This window comes from Papio anubis, chromosome 17 (assembly GCF_008728515.1).
Source record: "Papio anubis isolate 15944 chromosome 17, Panubis1.0, whole genome shotgun sequence".
Classification (NCBI taxonomy): domain Eukaryota; kingdom Metazoa; phylum Chordata; class Mammalia; order Primates; family Cercopithecidae; genus Papio; species Papio anubis.
Window position 1 is genome coordinate 18817484 of NC_044992.1, and position 20564 is coordinate 18838047.

Below are 20564 nucleotides of genomic sequence, written 5' to 3' on the forward strand. Positions count from 1 at the left end.
TCCACACATATCTGATCTGTATTCATTCAATAATCTGACATGACTATTGATGCAGTTCTAGTTCATTCATGCAGCTCTAGTTCATTCATTTTAGCTATTTAGTTCCTTTATAAATATACCTTTATTTACTCATTTTCCTGTTAGTGAACATTTACTTTATTTCCTAATTTTCACTTAAATATTCAACTGATGAACATTCTAGTACACGTGTTCCTATGCATATAAGCAAGAATTTCTCTAGAATAAACCTCTAGAAACGGAATTGCTAGGTAACAAATTATGTGCATTTTTTTTTGGCCAGGAGCGTTGGATCACGCCTGTAATCCCAGCACTATGGGAAGCAGCTCACCTGAGGTCAGGAGTTTGAGGCCAGCCTGGCCAAAATGGCAAAACCCTGTCTCTACTAAAAATAAAAAAATTGGACGGGCGTGGTGGCACACGCCTGTAATCCCAGCTACTCAGGAGGCTGAGACAGGAGAATTGCTTGAGCCCAGGAGGCAGAGGTTGCAGTGAGCTGAGATCATGCCACTACATTCCAGCCTGGGCGAGAGAGACTCCGTCTCAAAAAAATAAATAAAAAACAAATTATGTGCATTTTAAATGAAAGTGACTGTACCAGTTCCATGTACTCAGATAGCCACGCTTCATAGTCTCATCCTTGGTATTTTTAATTTTGCCAACTTATTAGTTTTGAAATGGCATTTGATGTTTTAAATTCATTTCCTTGTTCCTCTGAGGTTAAAACATCCTTTCATGTTTATTGGTCATTTTGGTTCCTCTTTTATAACTGCCTCTTCATGTCCTTTGTCTTTTACTTATTACCTGTAGAAATTGTAGAAATTCCATACATGTCCTGTATGCAAATCTTCTCTTCTGTAAGTATCTTATTTTATTGTATGAAAGTTTTAGGTTTTTGTTTTGTTTTGTTTTTTGAGATGGAGTCTTGCTCTGTCGCTTAGGCTGGAGTGTAGTGGCGCAATCTCGGCTCACTGCAAGCTTCGCCTCCTGGGTTCACGCCATTCTCCTGCCTCAGTCTCCTGAGTAGCTGGGACTACAGGCACCCACCACCATACCCGGCTAGTTTTTTGTATTTTTAGTACAGACAGGGTTTCACCGTGTTAGCCAGGATGGTCTTGATCTTTTGACCTCATGTTCCGCCCACCTCAGCCTCCCAAAGTACTGGGATTAAGTTTTAATGTAGTCAAATTTACACAACATATTTTCCTGTGTCTTATGTTAAACAATATCCCTTCCTATCCCGAGATCAGGACTTTCCCCCCTACCTGTTCTTCTACATGATTTTAAGTTTTGTTTTAACATGCTGGGCTCTTATCTACCTGGAATTTGTTTCTATATCAAGGATTGGCAAACTACGGCTCATGGGCCAAATCCAACCCACTACCTTTTGTTTCGTTTTGCTTTAAGACTCCATCACCCAGGCTGGAGTGCAGTGGCGCTATCTTGGCTCACTGCAACCTCTGCCTCCTGGGTTCAAGTGATTCTTGTGTCTCATCCTCCAGAGTAGCTGGAATTATAGACACACACCACCATGCCCAGCTAAGTTTTGCATTTTTAGTAGAGATGGGGTTTCACCATGTTGGCCAGGCTGGTCTCAAACTCCTGACCCCAAGTGATCGTCTGCCTCAGCCTCCCAAAGTGCTGGCCATGCCTAAACTGGCCCACTACAGGTTTTTGGAAGTAAAGTTTTATTGTAGCACAGCCATGCCCATTTGTTTACATATTATCTGTGGCTTCAAGGATAGAGGAGAGTGTGACAGAAACCATATGGTCTGGAAAGCCTAAAATATTTACTATTTGGCCCTTAACAGAAAAAGTCTATTGATCTGATATGTATGAGAGGAGGCAGGAAATTATTTTTTGCCAGATAATGGATAATTGGCATCATTTACAGATCAGTCTATCTTTTCCCAACTAGGAACTCTTTTTATATCCAAAATTCCCATATATACCTGGGTCTGTTTCTGTGCATTTGTTTTGAACATATACCATAAGTATCAAGAATGGAGGCCGGGCGCGGTGGCTCAAGCCTGTAATCCCAGCACTTTGGGAGGCCGAGACGGGCGGATCACGAGGTCAGGAGATCAAGACCATCCTGGCTAACACGGTGAAACCCCGTCTCTACTAAAAAATACAAAAAACTAGCCAGGCGAGGTGGCGGGCGCCTGTAGTCCCAGCTACTCAGGAGGCTGAGGCAGGAGAATGGCATAAACCCAGGAGGCAGAGCTTGCAGTGAGCTGAGATCCGGTCACTGCACTCCAACCTGGGCGACAGAGCAAGACTCTGTCTCAAAAAAAAAAAAAAGTATCAAGAATGGAATGGAAACCAAATGGAAGCCTATAGCAAAATAATGCTGCCTCCTCAATCTTTATAAAACCAGCTCCCTCTTGACATTTAAGCTCAGATTTGAATGTCATCTCCTTAGAGGACATCTTTAACCACTCAATCTTAACAGAGATGACTGCCTAGACCAGGGTGTTAATTGTCACAGATGGTGAGAAGTGGTAGGATTTGGATATGTGTGAGGTAGACCTAACAGATTTGCTGATGGATCAGATATAGAGTAGGAGGAAAGAAGAGGTTCAAGGATGTACTAAAGTTTTGGGCTGAGCAATTAAAAATCCAAAAATGCAGCCAGGAGCGGTGGCTCACGCCTGTAACCCCAGCACTTTGGGAGGCCGAGGCGGGTGGATCACCTCAGGTCAGGAGTACAAAACCAGCCTGACCAACATGGTGAAACCCTGTCTCCAAAAATTAGCTGGTCGTGGTGGTGCATGCCTGTAATTCCAGCCACTTGGGAGGCTGAGGTAGGAGAATCACTTGAACCCAGGAGGCAGAGGTTGCAGTGAGCCAAGATCCGCCACTGCATTCCAGCCTGAACAATAAGAGCGAAACTCCATCACAAAAACAACAACAACAAAAAAAGCCAAAAATACTACTTACTGAGAAAAACTGATGAGCGGGTTTAAAAGGACTAAATCTGGCATAAAATTTTAGATATTGCAAGTTGAAGGTATCTATTGGATTAAGTTTGTCCAACCTGCAGCCTATGGGCCTCATGCAGCCCAGGACAGCTTTGAATGAGCCCAACACAAATTCGTAAACTTTCTTAAAACATTATGAGTTTTGCGATTTTTTTTTTTCCAGCTCATCAGCTATTGTTAGCGTTAGTGTATTTTATGTGTGGCTCAAGACAATTCTTCCAATGTGGCCTAGGGAAGCCAAAATAATGGACACCTCTGTATTAATGAGGTAGAGATATAAAGTGAACCTAAAGTTGCATATACCAATCTGGATTCAGGGGCAAGGATCCAAGGTAGTGATGTCAATTTGGGACTCAACGCATTGGGGGTATTTAAAGTCTGAATAGAATCCCTAACAGACCATCTCCAGCTTCTACTCTTACCACATCCAGTCTCCAAAAAGCTTCTAGAATGATTTTTTTTTTCTTTGAGACAGGATCTCACTGTGTTGCAGTGGTGGGATCACAGCTTACTACAGCCTCAAACTCCTGGGCTCAAGTGATGTTTCTGCTTCAGCATCCTGAATAGCTCACAACGCCCAGCTATTTATTTTTTCTTTTTATAGAGATGAAGTCTCTCTATGTTGTACAGGTTGATCTTGAACTGGCCTGAGGTGATCCTCCCGTCTCAGCCTCCCAAAGCACTTGATTACAGGCATGAGCCACCGTGCCCTAAAATGATCTTTTTAAGATATAAGTTCAGATCACTCCTCTTTTGAAATTTTAAATTAACATTCTCTCTATATTTTGTTTGACACAGGGTCTCACTTTGTCATTCAGGCTGGAGTGTAGTGACTCAAATATGGCTCACTGTAGCCTCCACCTCCTAGGCTCAAGTGATCCTTCTGCCTCAGCCTCCTGAGCAGCTGGGACCACAGGTGTGCACCATCACACCCAGCAAATTTTTTATCTTTTGTACAGGTCTCATGTTGCTCAGGCTGGTCTTAAACTCCTGGGTTCAAGCTATACTTCTCCCTCAGCCTCCTGAAGTACTGGGATTACAGATATGAATCACTATGTTTAGCATCTCGGCATTAGGAATAAAACCTAACCATGGCCTGTAGAGCTCTCAATCACCTGCCAGTTGCCTACATCTATGCCCCAGTCACAGTAGCCTTCTTTCCTCTCTTGAAGGGCACCATGTTCTTTCTTGCCTCCTGACCTTTGAACATGCTATTCCCTGGCCTCTCTAGTTACCTCCTACTGATCTTTCAGCTCTAAGTTTCAAGGTCACCTGCTGAGTCCTCTAACATCTAACCAAAATGTGTTTCTTCTCTTAATCTTTCATAACACTTTACTCAATTTGTTAAGTATACACCTCTACACACACACTTACATGGAGCGGGAGGGAGAAAAGAGGAAGAGATTTGTTTGCTTATTTATTATCTGTCTACCCCAGGAGACAATAAACTCCATGGGTGCAGGGACATTGTCTGGTTCACTACCCAATCGTGAGGACCTAGCACAGTGCCTGGCAGACTGTGGACACTCAAAAGATATTCGTTGAATAGAGACAACAGTCTCTTGTGCAATATGCAGTTTGTCTCATTATTCTTAGAATGCTTTTCCCCCCTTAAAAAAACAAAAGGTAACCACTGCAATGCCAACAAATTAGAGAGCTATTAAGTATACCCCTGCCTTACCAATAAAGATTCCTCCTTCTATTTTACCTGTTTCATTCATTCAGCACTTTCATTCATTCATCACCTAGCATCAGTTACCAAAACCGTGTACCTACTTAAGAAGTATTTAATGCCATTCAGAGTTCAATGGGCCTTTGGGAATCATCTAATTCTCAGCTGACAGAAGACAGAAAGGTAGGTTAACTGGTCTGTCCCCCGTTACAGTTAGTAGCAGAGCTGTCATATGAATCCAAGTTCCTGATTTTGTTTAGTGCTTTTTCCAAAACCCGTTTCTGGCCGGCCGCGGTGGGAGGCTCACTTGAAGTCAGGGGTTCAAGACCAGCCTGACCAACATGGTGAAACCCCGTTTCTACTAAAAATACAAAAATTAGTCAGGCATGGTGGGGCATGGGTAATCCCAGCTACTTGGGAGGCTGAGGCAGGAGAATCGATTGAACCTGGGAGGTGGAGGTTGCAGTAAGCCGAGATCGAGACGCCATCGCACTCCAGCCCGGGCGACAAGAGCGAAACTCCGTCTCAAAACAAAAAAAGAAAACAAAACTCATTTCTGTTTTTTTTTGAGACGGAGTTTAGCCCTTTTTGCCCAGGCTGGAGTGCAACGGTGCAATCTCGGCTCACCGCAACGTCCGCCTCCCAGGTTCAAGCAATTCTCCTGCCTCAGCCTCGAGTAGCTGGGATTACAGGCATGCGCCACCACCCTGGCTAATTTTTGTATTTTTAGTAGAGACGGGGTTTCCCCACGTTGGTCAGGCTGGTCTTGAACTCTGACCTCAGGTGATCCACCCACCTCGGCCTCCCAAAGTGCTGGGATTACAGGCGTGAGCCACCGCACTCGGCCTCTGTCTGGTACATTTTATCTGAAGCAACAGGAATTGACAGGAAATATCACTGCTGTCCACAGATCCACACTTGCTCACTTCGGATATGTATTTTTAATGAAGTGTAACAACCTTACCCAAAATCAAACCCAAGCTGCTTCTACGTAAATATTGGGCAGGTAATACAACTGAAAATCAAAAATGTAAGTAGTTCGTTTATAAAGTTAGGCTTCCAGTAGCTAGTAAACTTGCAAAGTCATCAAAAGTAGTGGTCTTCCTCTTGGGGAACTTTAGCAGTAAGTAATTTTATTTTAGTAACAGCAGTAACTACCCCTCCCCCCAAGAGGAAATTGTAAGACAGCACTGGGTGAAGAAAACAATTTTTTCACATGTTGCTTTTAGACATAAAACCCTCACTATTTGGAAAATTCAGACTTCCATAATAAGGTTCTAAAAAGATTTCCTTGATCTTGATCCACGGTCCTCAAAAAAACACAAAAAAACTAACCACCACCTAAGAACTGTTCTTAACCAAACAACCAGGAACTTCTGTGGGCTTTAGCAATCGCTTCTGAACCAGCGCGACAATTCTCCTCTGACCTCGCGCAAGAAGACCACCTTCTCCCTCCCAGAAGAGTCCCGGAGCAGAGCAAGGCACTCAGGGGGCATCTGCGCCGAGGCCGAAGCTCGCTGAAGGCCTTGCTGCCGCCCTGGAGAAAGCCCTCGCAGGCCCACCTGCCCCACCGCCGCCCCTGAGGCCCGGCCTGACTCCCCGCCGGCGCCCCCTCAGCTACCTTTCCGCCGGAAGAAGGACATGGCGGGGCCCGGGTCGGGGCGGAGGGTGCGGGGGGACTGGCGCGGGGAGGGCCCGGCTCCCCTCATTCAGCAACCGGCCCGGACTTCCGGGTCCAGAGGGCCCGCCGCACTAGCGCGAAAAGGGACCCTTCTTCCGGGAGTGGGCCCCACCGCCTCCTCGGGATGCCCAGGCAGCTCCAGCCGCCATATTATCAACAAGCCGCCCGCCCGGAGTTCCGGTCCTTCCCCGCGCTAGGCTTCACGGGAGGTCAAGCGCCGGCCCCGCCCCTTTCCCCCACCGCCTCCCGCGGGTGGAGGGGCGCACGCCCGCATCGCCCGCGTGATGCGCGCGTGCGACCCGCGCCTCTTTCCCGGGCCCTGGGTGCCTGGAGCAAGCCACTGTTCCTGCAGCTGTTTTGTGGCGTCTGCCGCCGGCCCCCGGTGGAGCGCTGCAGACCCAGTCTTTGCAAAACTAACCTCCCTGGAGCGGGAGCCCTCCCAGCAGCTGGGACGGGGCGGGCCTTAGGTCCCCGGCTTCCGGCCCCTGGGCACCCTTCAAATTGTGCCCTTCTAAAAGGCAGGGCCAACCCTGCCACGCTCCTGCTCGACCCCTCCTGCTCCTCCGTTTGAGGTTTGCTCACAGGCGCTGGCCGACACGAGCAGCTTCACCCTGCACCCCAGCCCCTGCTTCCCCAGGAGAGCAGCCCACCACGGCCTGCGGTTTCGAGGCGATGCAGAACCCTGATAAGGAAAGGGCACAACCTGCTGCATGGGAACCAGCAGCTCCCTCGGTCATTCGCGAAGGAAAAGGGGAAGCGGGCTTATTTCGGAGTGCAATCCCTGCGAATGCTGAACTTTGTAAGGGACTGCAACATAAAAGCCTCGCTAGTATTTAAAAGCAAGTTCCAGTGAATCATCCTTGCTCAAATGCCATTTTCCTGTGAATCTTCTGACCCTTCCTCTACTCCCAAAGCAAAACGAATCAAGCGTCCCTGTCTTTGGTGCTTCTTACACCCCACGAGTGCGCTCAGCGGCTGAGGTTGTAACTGCTCCCTGGGGTTGGGGTTGGGGAGGGCAGGAAGGTAATAGTAACTCAATAAATGTTCGCTGGGGTTTTTTAACCAATGAATTTTATCATGTGACGGATGGGAAAACAGGCCCAGAAGAGACAACTAGCCCAAGATGGTTCAGAATGTTAGAAATACCAAAATTGTTAGAAATAGATAATCAGTGCCGTGAAGAAAAGTCAGCACGGAGACAAAAGATCTCTCAGCAAGGCAATCTTTAGTTTCTGCAGAAAGTGTGCTCAGTTGCAGATGGGACAATGTCGAGAGCACACCTGAACAACAGAAAAGCAGACATATTTATCCCTTACACATTTGGGTCGTCCTCACTGCTGTGTCCTGCATCCATTGGCTGGAGCGGGACCTCACACTCTTAAACTGATACCCTGTTTGCTAATAGCGTAAAACTTTTCTAAATAGGTAAGTGCAAGGAAGAACGAAGAAAGAAAGGAAGTTGCTTACCGAAAGGTTTAAGGAAGCAATAACATTTCCAAATAAGGAAGGGGCATAGGCTGTGAGCTGCAATGTGCCTATGAGCATGTCCAACAATTACATAGGATAGGGCTTAACAAAGAGTTATTAGCACAAAGCAACGAGGTTTGAAGAAAGTCTTTAAAAGAAACTATTACTTATTACACTTATGATGTAGTCTTTAACAAGAAGGGGAACTTTGAAGGGGAAACTTTATTTCCTACAAGAATGTCCAAGTTTAAGACTGTAACTAGAGGCCGGGTGCGGTGGCTCAAGCCTGTAATCCCAGCACTTTGGGAGGCCGAGATGGGCGGATCACGAGGTTAGGAGATCGAGACCATCCTGGCTAACACGGTGAAACCCCCGCCTCTACTAAAATACAAAGAACTAGGCCGGGCCAGGTGCAGGGCTTCTGTAGTCCCAGAAGCTACTCAGGAGGCGAGGCAGGAGAACATGTGAACCCGGGAGGCATGAGCTTGCAGTGAGCCGGAGATCCGCCACTGCACTCCAGCCTGGGCGACAGACAGACTCCGCCCCAAGCAAAAAAAAAAAAAAAAGACTATAACTAGAACTCGGGAAAAGGTAACCTTTAACCCGCTCTAATAACAGTATGGTCTTTTCACTATATTATTAGAGCAGGTTAAAAGATTTGCTTATTTCATTTCTGGCCAGGCTGCGGCTCATGCCTGTAATCCCAACACTTTGAGAGGCCGAGGCGGTCAGGATCACCTGAAGTCAGGAGTTAGACCAGCCTGGCCAAGATGGCCGAAACCCATCTCTACTAAAAAATAAAAGTGGCCGAGTGTGGCGGCGCCCTAAAGTCCCAGCTGATCGGGAAAACTGAGGCAGGAGAATCCTCATTACCGCGAGAGGTAGAAGTCACAGTGAGCGATCTCGGCGCCACTACGCTTTCCAGCCTGAAGCTGAAGGAAGAGCGCCTCAAAAAAAGGTCAAAACCTATTTGGTTTTCGTGACCTTCGTTCAGTTATACAGGCACCGGCCGAGGTGAGCTGGGGTCTCAGTGAGGGGCACGTCGGCCACTGTCGTCCCGGTGCTTAGGGCTGGAAGGCCTTCAGAGCCCAGCACAGGCTCCCGGGTGAGGCCTTGGGGCCCGTCCTGACAGTGGGGCAATCAGACTTCCCAATGCCTTCCTGGTAGCATACGGACGTAGTGGCCGGCGGGGATCCAGGCACTTACTGGCCAATGCAGGGGTGCTGCACACACTTAAAAGCATGGAATGAAGTGCAGTGGCAGCAGCTATAGGGGACACTGGTTTGCCCAGTGTCCTGGAGTCTCCGCGCGTGCCCCATAGCTTAGGAGCCCTGGGGCTGCCCTGTATGTCTTCCCTCACGGCAGAGTGGAAGCAGCAGCTGGTTGGAGGCAGCCACTAGAGGCTTGCGCCTACGACACAGCCCTTCTTTTTCCCTTGGCTGCAGCTCTAAAATCAGCTGCTGCTTCTCTGGAGTTAAAGCTTTAGGCCCGATTTTCCTGTAGGAGTGCAGGCCCATCACCAACCTTTTTTTTTTTTGCTTTTTGAAAAGATAGCCAGGCTTGGCTTCTGGAGATAAATAGGAGGCTGGACCAAGCACCGCTCCAGCTAGAAGTGAGTTAGCCAGAGTAAATTCGAATGGCCTCTGTAAAATAATTTGAAGGCTTGGGTTCTCACATCTGGTGCTGGATAGTTCCCTTTAGTTTATCAAAATTGACCCGCTGGCTTCAGAAACGCCGCTGCAGCGGGGCGGTGAACCATAATGCTTAAGCCCTGCCGGTAGGCCAGGCTGCCGGTTAATCTCAATCGGTTCCTACATAAGGCCAGGGCCATCTCTCATTCGCGGGACAGGTACGTCAGTTAAATGCCATTGATCATATTTGCACTAAACACAAGGAATACACTCTCTCTTTCCTCTAGGTTAAAATTAGATAAGAATATGTGCAGTGCCACCAGGTAAGGTTATATATTCTGGCCTAGGTACTCCGAGGCCTCTTTGGAATGTGGGTGGGGTTGGCTAGAAATTACGTGTGGGCCTTCTAGTTGGAAAGGTCAGCCAGGAAAGGGACGTGGGGCTCCTAACCCATGCTGAAACAGCAACTCTTAGGGTGGGGAAGGGGCGACAAAATAGCAGGGAGGTTACAGACAGACTGACCAGTAGGAGTAGAGTTAAGACAGAGCTGACTGGTAGAGGTTTGGGAGCAGGCTGGCCTGATAGAGGAGCTGATAATGGGAGGCATGCAGGTCTTGGCAGAACAAATGTGGGTCGGTAGGAGAGGTAAGAGGTAGGCTGAGGGGAGGGAGGATGTCAGAGGCAGGGCAGTTGTGGGAGCTCCACCGGGGAGAGGGTGGGAGAGTGGCTGAAGGGAGGCGTGGGAGGGTGTTAAGGGAAGTCAAACAGGGAGGGGGTTGCAGAGAAATTTGGGAGGGGAGTGCCTGCCGTGGCCCCATCTGGGAAATGGAGGGTGGGCGATCCTCCTCAGTGCTGAAGTGGGGGCCAGAGATTTGGGGAGTTTAAGCTACTTGAGAGGACCTGGGCCATTGCCAAGCAGAAGCTGCCCTGAGTCTGAAGGCATGATCCACTTGGGCATAGACAAAATCTCAGCCACTTTTCCAAGCCTTTGTAGAAATTGAGAATCTGTAGAATGTATAGTCAAGTGTGCCATGTAGTGGCATTAAAACAGAGATTGAACATCTAATTTCACAAACCATGCCACAGGCAGAGAAAAGTGCCTGGCAGCTTCGTTTAAATCTTGGGCCCCAATCCCTAAGGCTTCAGGATTTGGGAGGCGCCCTCCAGAGAGGGTGTTCTAGGGATTTTGGATTGTGAGGTTCCCATTGTTTGTACAGAAGTGGAGGCCGACCTCCATGATAGCCAGCGTCCTTGCCGCTGCTGGGAGACCGAAGAAGTCCTGGAGCCACTAGGAGATTGAGGGACTTCAAGGCGGACGTCTCCGGGTTGAGAGGCCTGCTCAAGCCACCTCACGTCAAATCATCCAAATCACATACAGCTCTAAATGAACCAAAATAGTGGAGATAGTTAAGCAAAGGGAGTGCCTCCTAGAAGAAGAATTCCTCAAGGCACCAGTGGAAAGCGGAACACTTGTTGGTGTTGGTGGCTGGGGCTGGGTTGGGAAGGCCGGTTGGCTGGGGAGGAGGTTTGGGCTGGGCCGCCAGGGGTGTGAGGAAGGGTCTCCTCGTGGGGTTTTCTGCACTGAACTGTGCTGTTTAAATTAATTTGTATAACTGTTTGTGATTTAATTTAGTAACCATTTAGGCTAAGTATGTAGTGCAAACGCTGAGGCCAATCGTGAAAGTGGCAGTCTTTTATTGCAAAATATGCATACACTCTCAGGCCGAGGTTCACTGGTCCTCAGGTGTGGGAGCTACAGCTGGTAGCTCGGGTGATGTTCTCCGGTCCACAAATGCGGGGGGCCGAAGAAGTCACGCCGGCTCCTGCCGGCGGTGGACTTTTATGCCTGGGAGCTGGAAGGGGAGGAGTTTGGGGCGTGTATGTAGGAGTGGCTTCTTGAATTTCGGTGTCCCCGGCTTGACGTCATTCTGCGCATGTTCAGTTGATTTGGTTCTTTTCCCGGGCGCGGGAAAATCTGTGATGAAGAACCCGGAAACAGGGACTGCTCCATCTTGTTCACCTTCCTCCATCTTGTCCCTTTTCCTTCACCCAAACAATTATTAGAGCAGGTTAAAAGATTTGCTTATTTCATTTCTGGCCAGGCGCGGTGGCTCATGCCTGTAATCCCAACACTTTGAGAGGCCGAGGCGGTCAGATCACCTGAAGTCAGGAGTTAGACCAGCCTGGCCAAGATGGCGAAACCCCATCTCTACTAAAAATACAAAAATTAGCGGGGCGTGTGGCGCGCCTAAAGTCCCAGCTGATCAGGAGGCTGAGGCAGGAGAATCTCGTACACGGGAGGTAGAGGTCACAGTGAGCCGATATCGCGCCACTGCACTCCAGCCTGGGCGAGAGGAAGACGCCTCAAAAAAAAAAAAAAAAAAAAAAAAGATTCGCCTATTTCGTTTCGGAGCATGGCATGTTTGCAAGTGCACGAAAGGTAACCAAAACTGACATGGAAAATTTACTATGCGCCACTACTGTGCTAAACCCTCCAGATGAGTAATAGTCCTTGGAGTCAGTCCTGGTATCCGGAAAACTAGGCACTGAAAAATAAAGTCAACTGCTCAAGGTCACACACTAGGGATGAAGCCTGGATTTCAAGGTCAAGCCTCTCTCCAGGTAAGGAGAGTGCGTCCAGGCGCACTGGACGGAAGCAGCGCTGGCTACGGCTCCGGACGTCCGGAGTGAGCTGGCGCCGAACGGACGCGGTCTGGCAGCTTCCTGCTGGCCTTGGCCGGGCCTGCACCGGGAGTCTGAGCGGCGCCCCACCCAGGGATCCGAGATGCCCTTGGAAGCCAATCTGTGTTCTGGGCGGACCACACCCCGCTGTCTGTAGCCAATAAAACTCTGGATCCTGCATCCTACCCCCACCAAAGGGAGATCGGCCGAGGCCAAGGACCCGGGCGCGGTCTAGGTGGGATTTCTCCGCAGGCTGAGGGGACACGTGACTGTCTACCAGGGGCCCAAGTACAGGGCGTCAGCAAGAAAGCGCAGCGCCTTTCTCTCGTTCCCTTCCAGCGTGCAGAACCTCGCAGGGCCTATTTTGTATGTGTTGTGTGGTTAATCGGATGGGACGGCAGGGACGCAGGGGAAGGGAGAGTGCGAGAAATCCCCTGAATGCACGGGGGCAGATCCGACCGAGTTGGAGGCGGAGGACTCTTAAGTTCCTCTAAATCTCCTCTAACCCTTCCTCATTCTCTCCTGCTAAGCAGAGTCAATGCAGAAGCAGTGCCTCATCTCCACTTCCAGTGTGATTTGCTGCCTTTGAGCCCCGCCCACCAGAAATTCCCCGACAGCCTCATACACCTCAGTCATGATAATGGCCGTCATTCTTTATGGAGTACTTATTATGCGCCTTCCTTGTGTTAAGTGCTTTACAATTACTAGCTCACTTAATCCATAATTCCTGCCATTCCCCGAAAAGAGACCCTGTGAGATCACATCACAACCCCCAATTTACAGATGTGGCCCTGAGGCTTAGGGTAACTTATGCAGGATCATGAGGCTGGTAAGAGGTAGAGACAGGATTTTAATCGCTGTCAATCAGACTCCAAAGCCATTTGCTTATACCACTTTCTTCTATCTGTCCACCCACCCATTCATCCAGTGTCCCAAAATGGGATATCTGTCGGGCAGGTATATGGGAATGAATGATATCTGGCAGTACAGATTCTTCAGGTACCTACTGAATCATCACCCATTAAAATGTTTATATGCTTAGGGAAGCTTGCTGCTAAGAGTATTGTCATTTAATCTTTTGAAATTTGATGATCCACATATGAGTAAAGTTAAAAGAAGAATTTAAAAATAATAACAATATTACATTAGCCTGAATACGCAGCTGTGGCAAGTTAATACCTTGCATTATATTTCTGAATAAACTTGATACAGTCATTTTAGTTTACATGTAAGATAAAATTAATTTTTATCAGAAGGAGTTCCTTTAATTGTTCTCCTAATTTTTGGGAATCGTTACAGTATATATATATATATATTTTTTTTTTTTTTTTAGACGGAGTTTTGCTCTTGTTGCCCAGGCTGGAGTGCAATGGTGCGATCTCAGCTCACCGCAACCTCTGCCTCCCGAGTTCAAGCAAATCTCCTGCCACAGCCTTCCGAGGAGTTGGGATTACAGGCATGCACCACCATGCCCAGCTAATTTTGTGTTTTTAGTAAAGATGGGGTTTCACCATGTTGGTCAGGCTGTGCAGGGGCCTTTGAAAACAGTATGCTGAGAATAGATAGGGCTCAAGGACAGTATCTCCAATTGAACTTTTAATGAACTCCCGTAGGCGCCAAGAAGGCGGGCAGATAAGGAAGAGCATAGAAACAAGGAACTGAGTAGAAGGTTATATGTGGGAAAAGAAAGTTTGTTTTGCATTGCATTCTTTCTGCTGACGTGGGGTTTATGGAGTATAAATAAAGTGAGGCGGAGGCTCTGAGTGCGGCCGCCATGTTCTCTGTGTGTCTTTGTCTTTTGTGTGTTCTTTCATTCTCCACCACCCCCGGCACGGACCCCAACAAGGCTGGTCTTGAACTCCTGACCTCAGGTGATCCGCCCACCTCAGCCTCCCAAAGTGCTGGGATTACAGGCGTGAGCCACCGCACCTGGCGTCCTCACAGTCTTTTTATACCAGTTGTATTAATTACAACAAACCAGTGAGGTAAAATCAGTAAGTTAATTATCACAAATCCAGTGAATGATTTAATCTAACATTGTTTAAAAATCAATGAATAGTATTCTACAACAAACATTCCAACAAATATAGTTTATCAAACATTCATAACCTTTTTTTTGAGACAGATTCTTTTTTTTTTTTTTGAGACGGAGTCTCGCGCTGTGTCACCCAGGCTGGAGTGCAGTGGCACGATCTCGGCTCACTGCAAGCTCCGCCTCCCAGGTTCACCCCATTCTCCTGCCTCAGCCTCCGAGTAGCTGGGACTACAGGCGCCCGCCACCACGCCCGGCTAGTTTTTTGTATTTTTAGTAGAGACGGGGTTTCACCATGTTAGCCAGGATGGTCTCAATCTCCTGACCTCGTGATCCACCCGCCTCGGCCTCCCAAAGTGCTGGGATTACAGGCTTGAGCCACCGCGCCCGGCCTTTTGAGACAGATTCTAATCTCACTCTGTCGCCCAGGCCAGATTGCAGTGGTGGGATCTCGGCTCACTGCAACCTCCACCTCCTGGGTTCAAGCAATTCTCCTGCCTCAGCCTCCTGAGTAGCTGGGGCTACAGATGTGGGCCACCATGCCTAGCTAATTTTTGTATTTTTAGTAGAGACAGGGTTTCACCATATTGGCCAGGCTGGTCTTGAACTCCTGACCTCAGGTGATCCACCTGCCTAGGCCTCTCAAGGTGTTGGGATTACAGGCATGAGTCACCGCACCCGGCCCTGGTTTTCGTTTTAATCAAATCAATTGTACCAAAAGGGGAGAAGAGAGAATTTAGCAAGGAAGTATTTGAAAAGCTACTAGCTGACAATTTTCCTGTGGTGATAACAGAAACCAACACACTAATTCAAGAATCACTATGAACTGCAAGCAAAAGAAATACAAAGAAATCTGCACACACATTATTAATAACAAAACTTCAGGAAACAAAAATGAAGAAAAAGTATTAAAAATTGCTAGGGGTAGGGGAAGTAGATTTCATTCAAAGGAGTGCCACTTGGCTGGGTGCGGTGGCTCATGCCTGTAATCCCAGCATGGATTGGGAGGCCGGGGTGGGCGGATCACCTGAGGTCAGGCGTTCAAGACCAGCCTGTCCAACATGGTGAAACCCTGTCTCTGCCAAAAATACAAAAATCAGCCAAATGTGATGGTACACACCTGTGATCCCAGCTACTTGGGAGGCTGAGGCAGAATTGCTTGAACCTGGGAGACGGAGGTTGCACTGAGCTGAGATCACGTCACTGCACACCAGCCTAGATGACAGAGTGAGACTCCATCTAAAAAAAGGAGTGCCAAGTAAATAGCTGATTTTTTAACAGTTACAATGGATGCCAGGAGATTGATATTAAATCTTCAATATGCTATAAAAAGTAACTACTGGCTGGGCATGGCCCAGCACTTTGGAAGGCCAAGGTGGGTGGATTGCTAGAGCTCAGGAGTTAGAGACCAGCCTGGGCAACCTGGTGAAGCCCTATCTCTACAAAAAGTAGAAAAAATTAGTTGAGCATGGTGGCATGCATCTGTAGTCCCAGCTACTGGGGAGGCTGAGGTGGGAGGATCACCTGAGCCCTGGGAGGTCAAGGCTGCAGTGAACCAAGATCACGTTACTGCACTCCAGCATAGGCAACAGAGTGAGACCCTGTCTCAAAATAATAACAATAATGATAATAACTATCAACCTACAATTCTGTACCCATCAAAAATATATTTAGAAGATGACACTAAATAAGATTTTCAGACAAAAACAGAAAAAATTGGCCAGGCATGGTGGCTCATGTCTGTAATCCCAACACTTTGGGAGGCCAAGGTGTGTGGATCACCTGAGGTCAGGAGTTCCAGACCAGCCTGGCCAACATAGTGAAACCCCATCTCTACTAAAAATATAAAAATTAGCCGGGTGTGGTGGTGGGTGCCTGTAATCTTAGCTACTCAGGAGGCTGAGGCAGGAGCATTGCTGGAATCCGGGAGGCAGGAGGTTGCAGTGAGGCAAGATTGCGCCATTGCACTCCAGCCTGAGCCAACAACAGCGAGACTCAGTCTCAAAAAAAAAAAAAAAAAGTCACCAGCAGACCTCACTAAAGAATATTCTATTTTGGCCAGGTGCAGTGGCTCATGCCTGTAATCCCAGCACTTTGGGAGGCTGAGGTGGTCAGATCACTTGAGGCTAGGAGTTCAAGACCAACCTGGCCAACATGGCGAAAACTGGTCTCTACCAAAAAATTACAAAAGTTAGCTGGGCGTGGTGGTGCGTGCCTGTAATCCCAGCTACACGGGAGACTGAGGCAGGAGATTCGCTTGAACCAGGGAGGCAGAGGTTGAAGTGAGCTGAGCTTACGCCACTGCACTTCAGCCTGGGCCACAGAGTGAGACTCTGTCTCAAAAAAATAATAATAATAATAAATAATATATATATATACATGGTAGCACAACAGAGTGACTCTAGTCAATAAAAAATTAATTGTACATTTAAAATTACTTAAAGAGTGTAATTGGATTGTTTGTACCCCATTCTTCATGAAGTGCTTATTTCACATTGCATGCCTGTATCAAAACACCTCATGTACTCCATAAATATATATACCTACTATATACCCACAAAAATAACAAAATTAAAAATAAATAAAAAATAAAAATACGTATGTACAAAGTTTAAAAAAAAAAAGATCCTAAAGGATTTACTTCAAGCAGAATAAAGTACATGAGATAGAAAGTCTTTGATGCAGGGCACTAGAAAGAAGAAAGTAAGTGGTAGGTGGATAAATGTGAATAAACATTGAGTGTAAGCAGTAATGATAAAGTTGTGAAAATTAATCAACTACAAAGTTAGAGGGCATGGTCCACACATGAGCTCCCTTACTTCTGACACCAGTTGCAAGTTCAGGGGTCCCCAAGGCTAGCCTTAGGTTCGATAATTTGCTAGAAGTGCTCACAAAACTCATTGAAAGCTGTTATATTCACAGTTATAATTTACTACAGCTCAAGGTTACACTTTAAGAATCAGCCAAGGGGGCTGGGCGCAGTGGGTCACCCATGTATTCCCAGCACTTTGGGAGGTTGAGGTGGGCAGATCATGAGGTCAGGAGATCAAGACCATCCTGGCTAACATGATGAAACCCCGTCTCTACTAAAAATACAAAAATTAGCCAGGTGTGGTGCTATGCAACTGTAGTCCCAGCTACTCAGGAGGCTGAGACAGGAAAATCTCTTGAACTGGGGAGGTGGAGGTTGCAGTGAGCCGAGATCGTTCCACTGCACTCCAGCCTGGGTGACAGAGTGACATAATAATAATAATAATAATGATAATAATAATCAGCCAAGGAAAAAGTGTGCAGGGCAAAGCCCAGGGAGGTACCAAATGAGAATATCCAGTTGTCCTCTCCCTGTGGAGTCAGGATGGGGTTAGTTTCCCAGTATAGAGCATTGCCAACCAGGAAAGCTTACCCAAGCCCTTGTGTCCAAAGTCTTTTTTTTTTTGAGACGGAGTCTTGCTCTGTCACCCAGGCTGGAGGGCAGTGGCGTGATTTTGGCTCACTGCAAGCTCCGCCTCCCGGGTTCACGCCATTCTCCTGCCTCAGCCTCCCAAATAGCTGCGACTGTGGGAGCCCGCCACCATGCCCAGCTAATTTTTTGTATTTTTAGTACAGATGGGGTTTCACCGTGTTAGGCAAGATGGTCTCAATCTCCTGACCTCCTGATCCGCCCACCTCGGCCTCCCAAAGCGCTGGGATTACAGGCGTGAGCTACCATGCCTGGCCTGTCCAAAGTCTTTATTGGGATTCCATCATGTAAGCTGGGTTGACTGCCCATGTGGTTGATTCCAGTCTCTAGCCACCCAGGAGGTCACACTGATGCCACCTGACCCAAAGCCCCCAACCCAGATCACATTGTTGCTATCAAGGCCCCCAGTCAAAACAAAAATACTTTTATCAGGAATGCTATTTCAAGAGTTTAAAGAGATTACTTCCCACTAGCTGGGGACAAAGGCCAGACCCCTCTTTGGGCAAGGTTAAATTCTTTTCTACACAAACATCTAGCAGGTTTAAAAATGTCACCAGTGTGGCAGGCCTCTGAATCTTGGTAGAGTTTACATCTCACCTTCTGGCATGTATGTGTCTTGCTTGTGTTTCTGGAACACTTGCCATTTCTTGCTTACAATCGGCATGATGTCATCAATATAGTGTCTCAGTGTGATGTTCTGCAGAATGTCCAGACAATCAAGTATTCTTTTTTTTTGAGATGGAGTCTTGCTCTGCCACCCAGGCTGGAGTGCAGTGGCGTAATCTTGGCTCACTGTAACCTCCGCCTCCTGGGTTCAAGCAATTCTCCTGCCTCACTCTCCTGAGTAGCTGGGATTATAGGCGCCCAACACCAAGCCCAGCTAATTTTTGTATTTTTAGTAGAGATGGGGTTTCACTATGTTGGCCAGGCTGGTCTCGAACTCCTGACTTCAGGTGATCCACCCCCTCTTGGCCTCCCAAAGAGCTGGGATTACAGGCTTAAGCCACCGCACTCGGCATTTATTTATTTATTTATTTTTGAGACAGTCTCACTCTGTCGCCCAGGTTAGAGTGCAGTAGTGGTGTGGCGTGATCTTGGGTCACTGCAACGCCTCCTGGATTCAAGCTATTCTCCTGCCTCAGCCTCCCAAGTACCTGAGATTACAGGCATGAGCCACCATGCCCGGCTAATTTTTTTTGTATTATTAGTAGAGGTTTCACCATGTTGGCCAGGCTGGTCTCGAACTCCTGACCTCAAGTGATCCATCCGCCTTGGCCTCCCAAAGTGCTGGGATTACAGGTGTGAGCCACTATGCCTGGCCGATCAAGGATTCTTTAGACTTGCACTGTCCAAAATTTTGGTGAATACTAAATAGCCACATGTTGCTATTCAGTATTTTAAATGTGGCTAATCAAACAAAGATGTGCTGTGAGTGTAAAATATACTTTCTATTTCCATGCACTCTAACCTGACAGCTTTCTACTGCAAATACCTGTGACTCTGTCTGTGCTCTTTTTTTTTTTTTTTTTTTTGAGACAGATTCTCACTGTGTTACCAGGCTGGAGTGCAGTGTCGAGATCTCAGCTCACTGTAACCTCCACCTCCTGGGTTCAAGCGAATCTTGTGCCTCAGCCTCCTGAGTAGTTGGTATTACAGGCACACGCCACCTCGTCCAGCTAATTATTATTATTATTATTTTTTTTTTCAGGTGGAGTCTCGCTCTGTCGCCCAGGCTGGAGTGCAGTGGCATGATCTCCACTCACTGCAAGCTCCGCCTCCTGGGTTCACACCGTTCTCCTGCCTCAGCCTCCCAAGTAGCTGGGACTACAGGCACCCGCCACCACGCCCGGCTAATTTTTGTATTTTTAGTAGAGACGGGGTTTCACCGTGTTAGTCAGGATGGTCTCGATCTCCTGACCTCGTGATCTGCCCATCTCGGCCTCCCAAAGTGCTGGGATTACAGGCGTGATATTATTTTTTTTTAGACAGAGTCTCACTCTGTCACCAGGCTGGAGTGCAGTAGTGCGATCTCCGCTCACTGCAACCTCCACTTCCAAGGTTCAAGTGATTCTCATGCCTCAGCCTCCTGAGTAGCTGGGACTACAGGTGCACACCACCAAACCCGGATAATTTTGTATTTTTAGTAGAGGTGGAATTTCACCATGTTGGCCAGGATGGTCTCGATCACTTGACCTTGTGATCTCCCCACCTCAGCCTCCCAAAGTGCTGGGATTACAGGCATGAGCCATGGTGCATGGACTGTCTGTGCTTTCTTTAGCAGCTGGTGTGCTCCTGGCCTGTGCACCAAGGAGGCTGGAAGTGCCAGAGAACTAACAACCATGGGTCAGATTTCAAAGACTTGGTATGAAAAAAGAATGTGGAATACCACATTAGTATTTTCATATTGATTATACAGTGTCTGTTACATTATCCCAGTTCCTGCTTTGGGGATGAAGCAATCACTACAGAGTGGATCTGAAGACTCATTGGGCCCACTGCAGGCTGGACTTGGGTCCAGACTCCACATGACTTCATTTTAAGCACAAGAGCACATGACATTTGGGTCCTCTGGTTTTAATCATTTTTATATCCCAGATCCCGTATTGCACAGTCCTAGGAAACTCTGGATGTCTCACGTTTCTGTGTGAAGAGATCACCAAACAAGCTTTGTGTGAGCAACAACGCTGTTTGTTTCACCTGGGTGCAGGTGGGCTGAGTCCGAAAAGAGAGTCAGCAAAGGGTGGTAGGGTTATCATTAGTTCTTAAAGGTTTGGGGATAGGCAGTGGAGTTAGGAGCAATGATTTGCGGGTAGAGGGTGGATCTCACACAGTACATTCTGAAGGGTGGGGAGAATTACAAAGAACCTTCTTGAGGGTGGGGGAGATTACAAAGTACATTGATCAGTTAGGGTGGGGCAGAAACAAATCACAATGGTG

The 20564-nt window shown here is 47.7% G+C and overlaps 1 protein-coding gene across 4 annotated transcripts in view; it reads right to left on the reverse strand.

Annotated features, from left to right (window-relative positions):
* The window catches only part of AKAP10 (A-kinase anchoring protein 10), a 91181-nt gene extending 72875 nt beyond the window's left edge, over nt 1-18306 (reverse strand). For 2 of the 4 annotated variants that reach the window (XM_003912461.3, XM_031657416.1), the window contains exon 1: nt 6296-6560. In XM_003912461.3, the coding sequence (XP_003912510.1) occupies nt 6296-6383 (88 nt within the window). In that variant the 5' untranslated portion in view covers nt 6384-6560. Of the gene's footprint in view, nt 1-6295; nt 6561-18224 lie in introns of those variants that run through there. The other 2 variants (XM_031657417.1, XM_031657418.1) reach the window with 2 other exon arrangements.
* Nucleotides 18307-20564: the final 2258 nt, after the last annotated feature.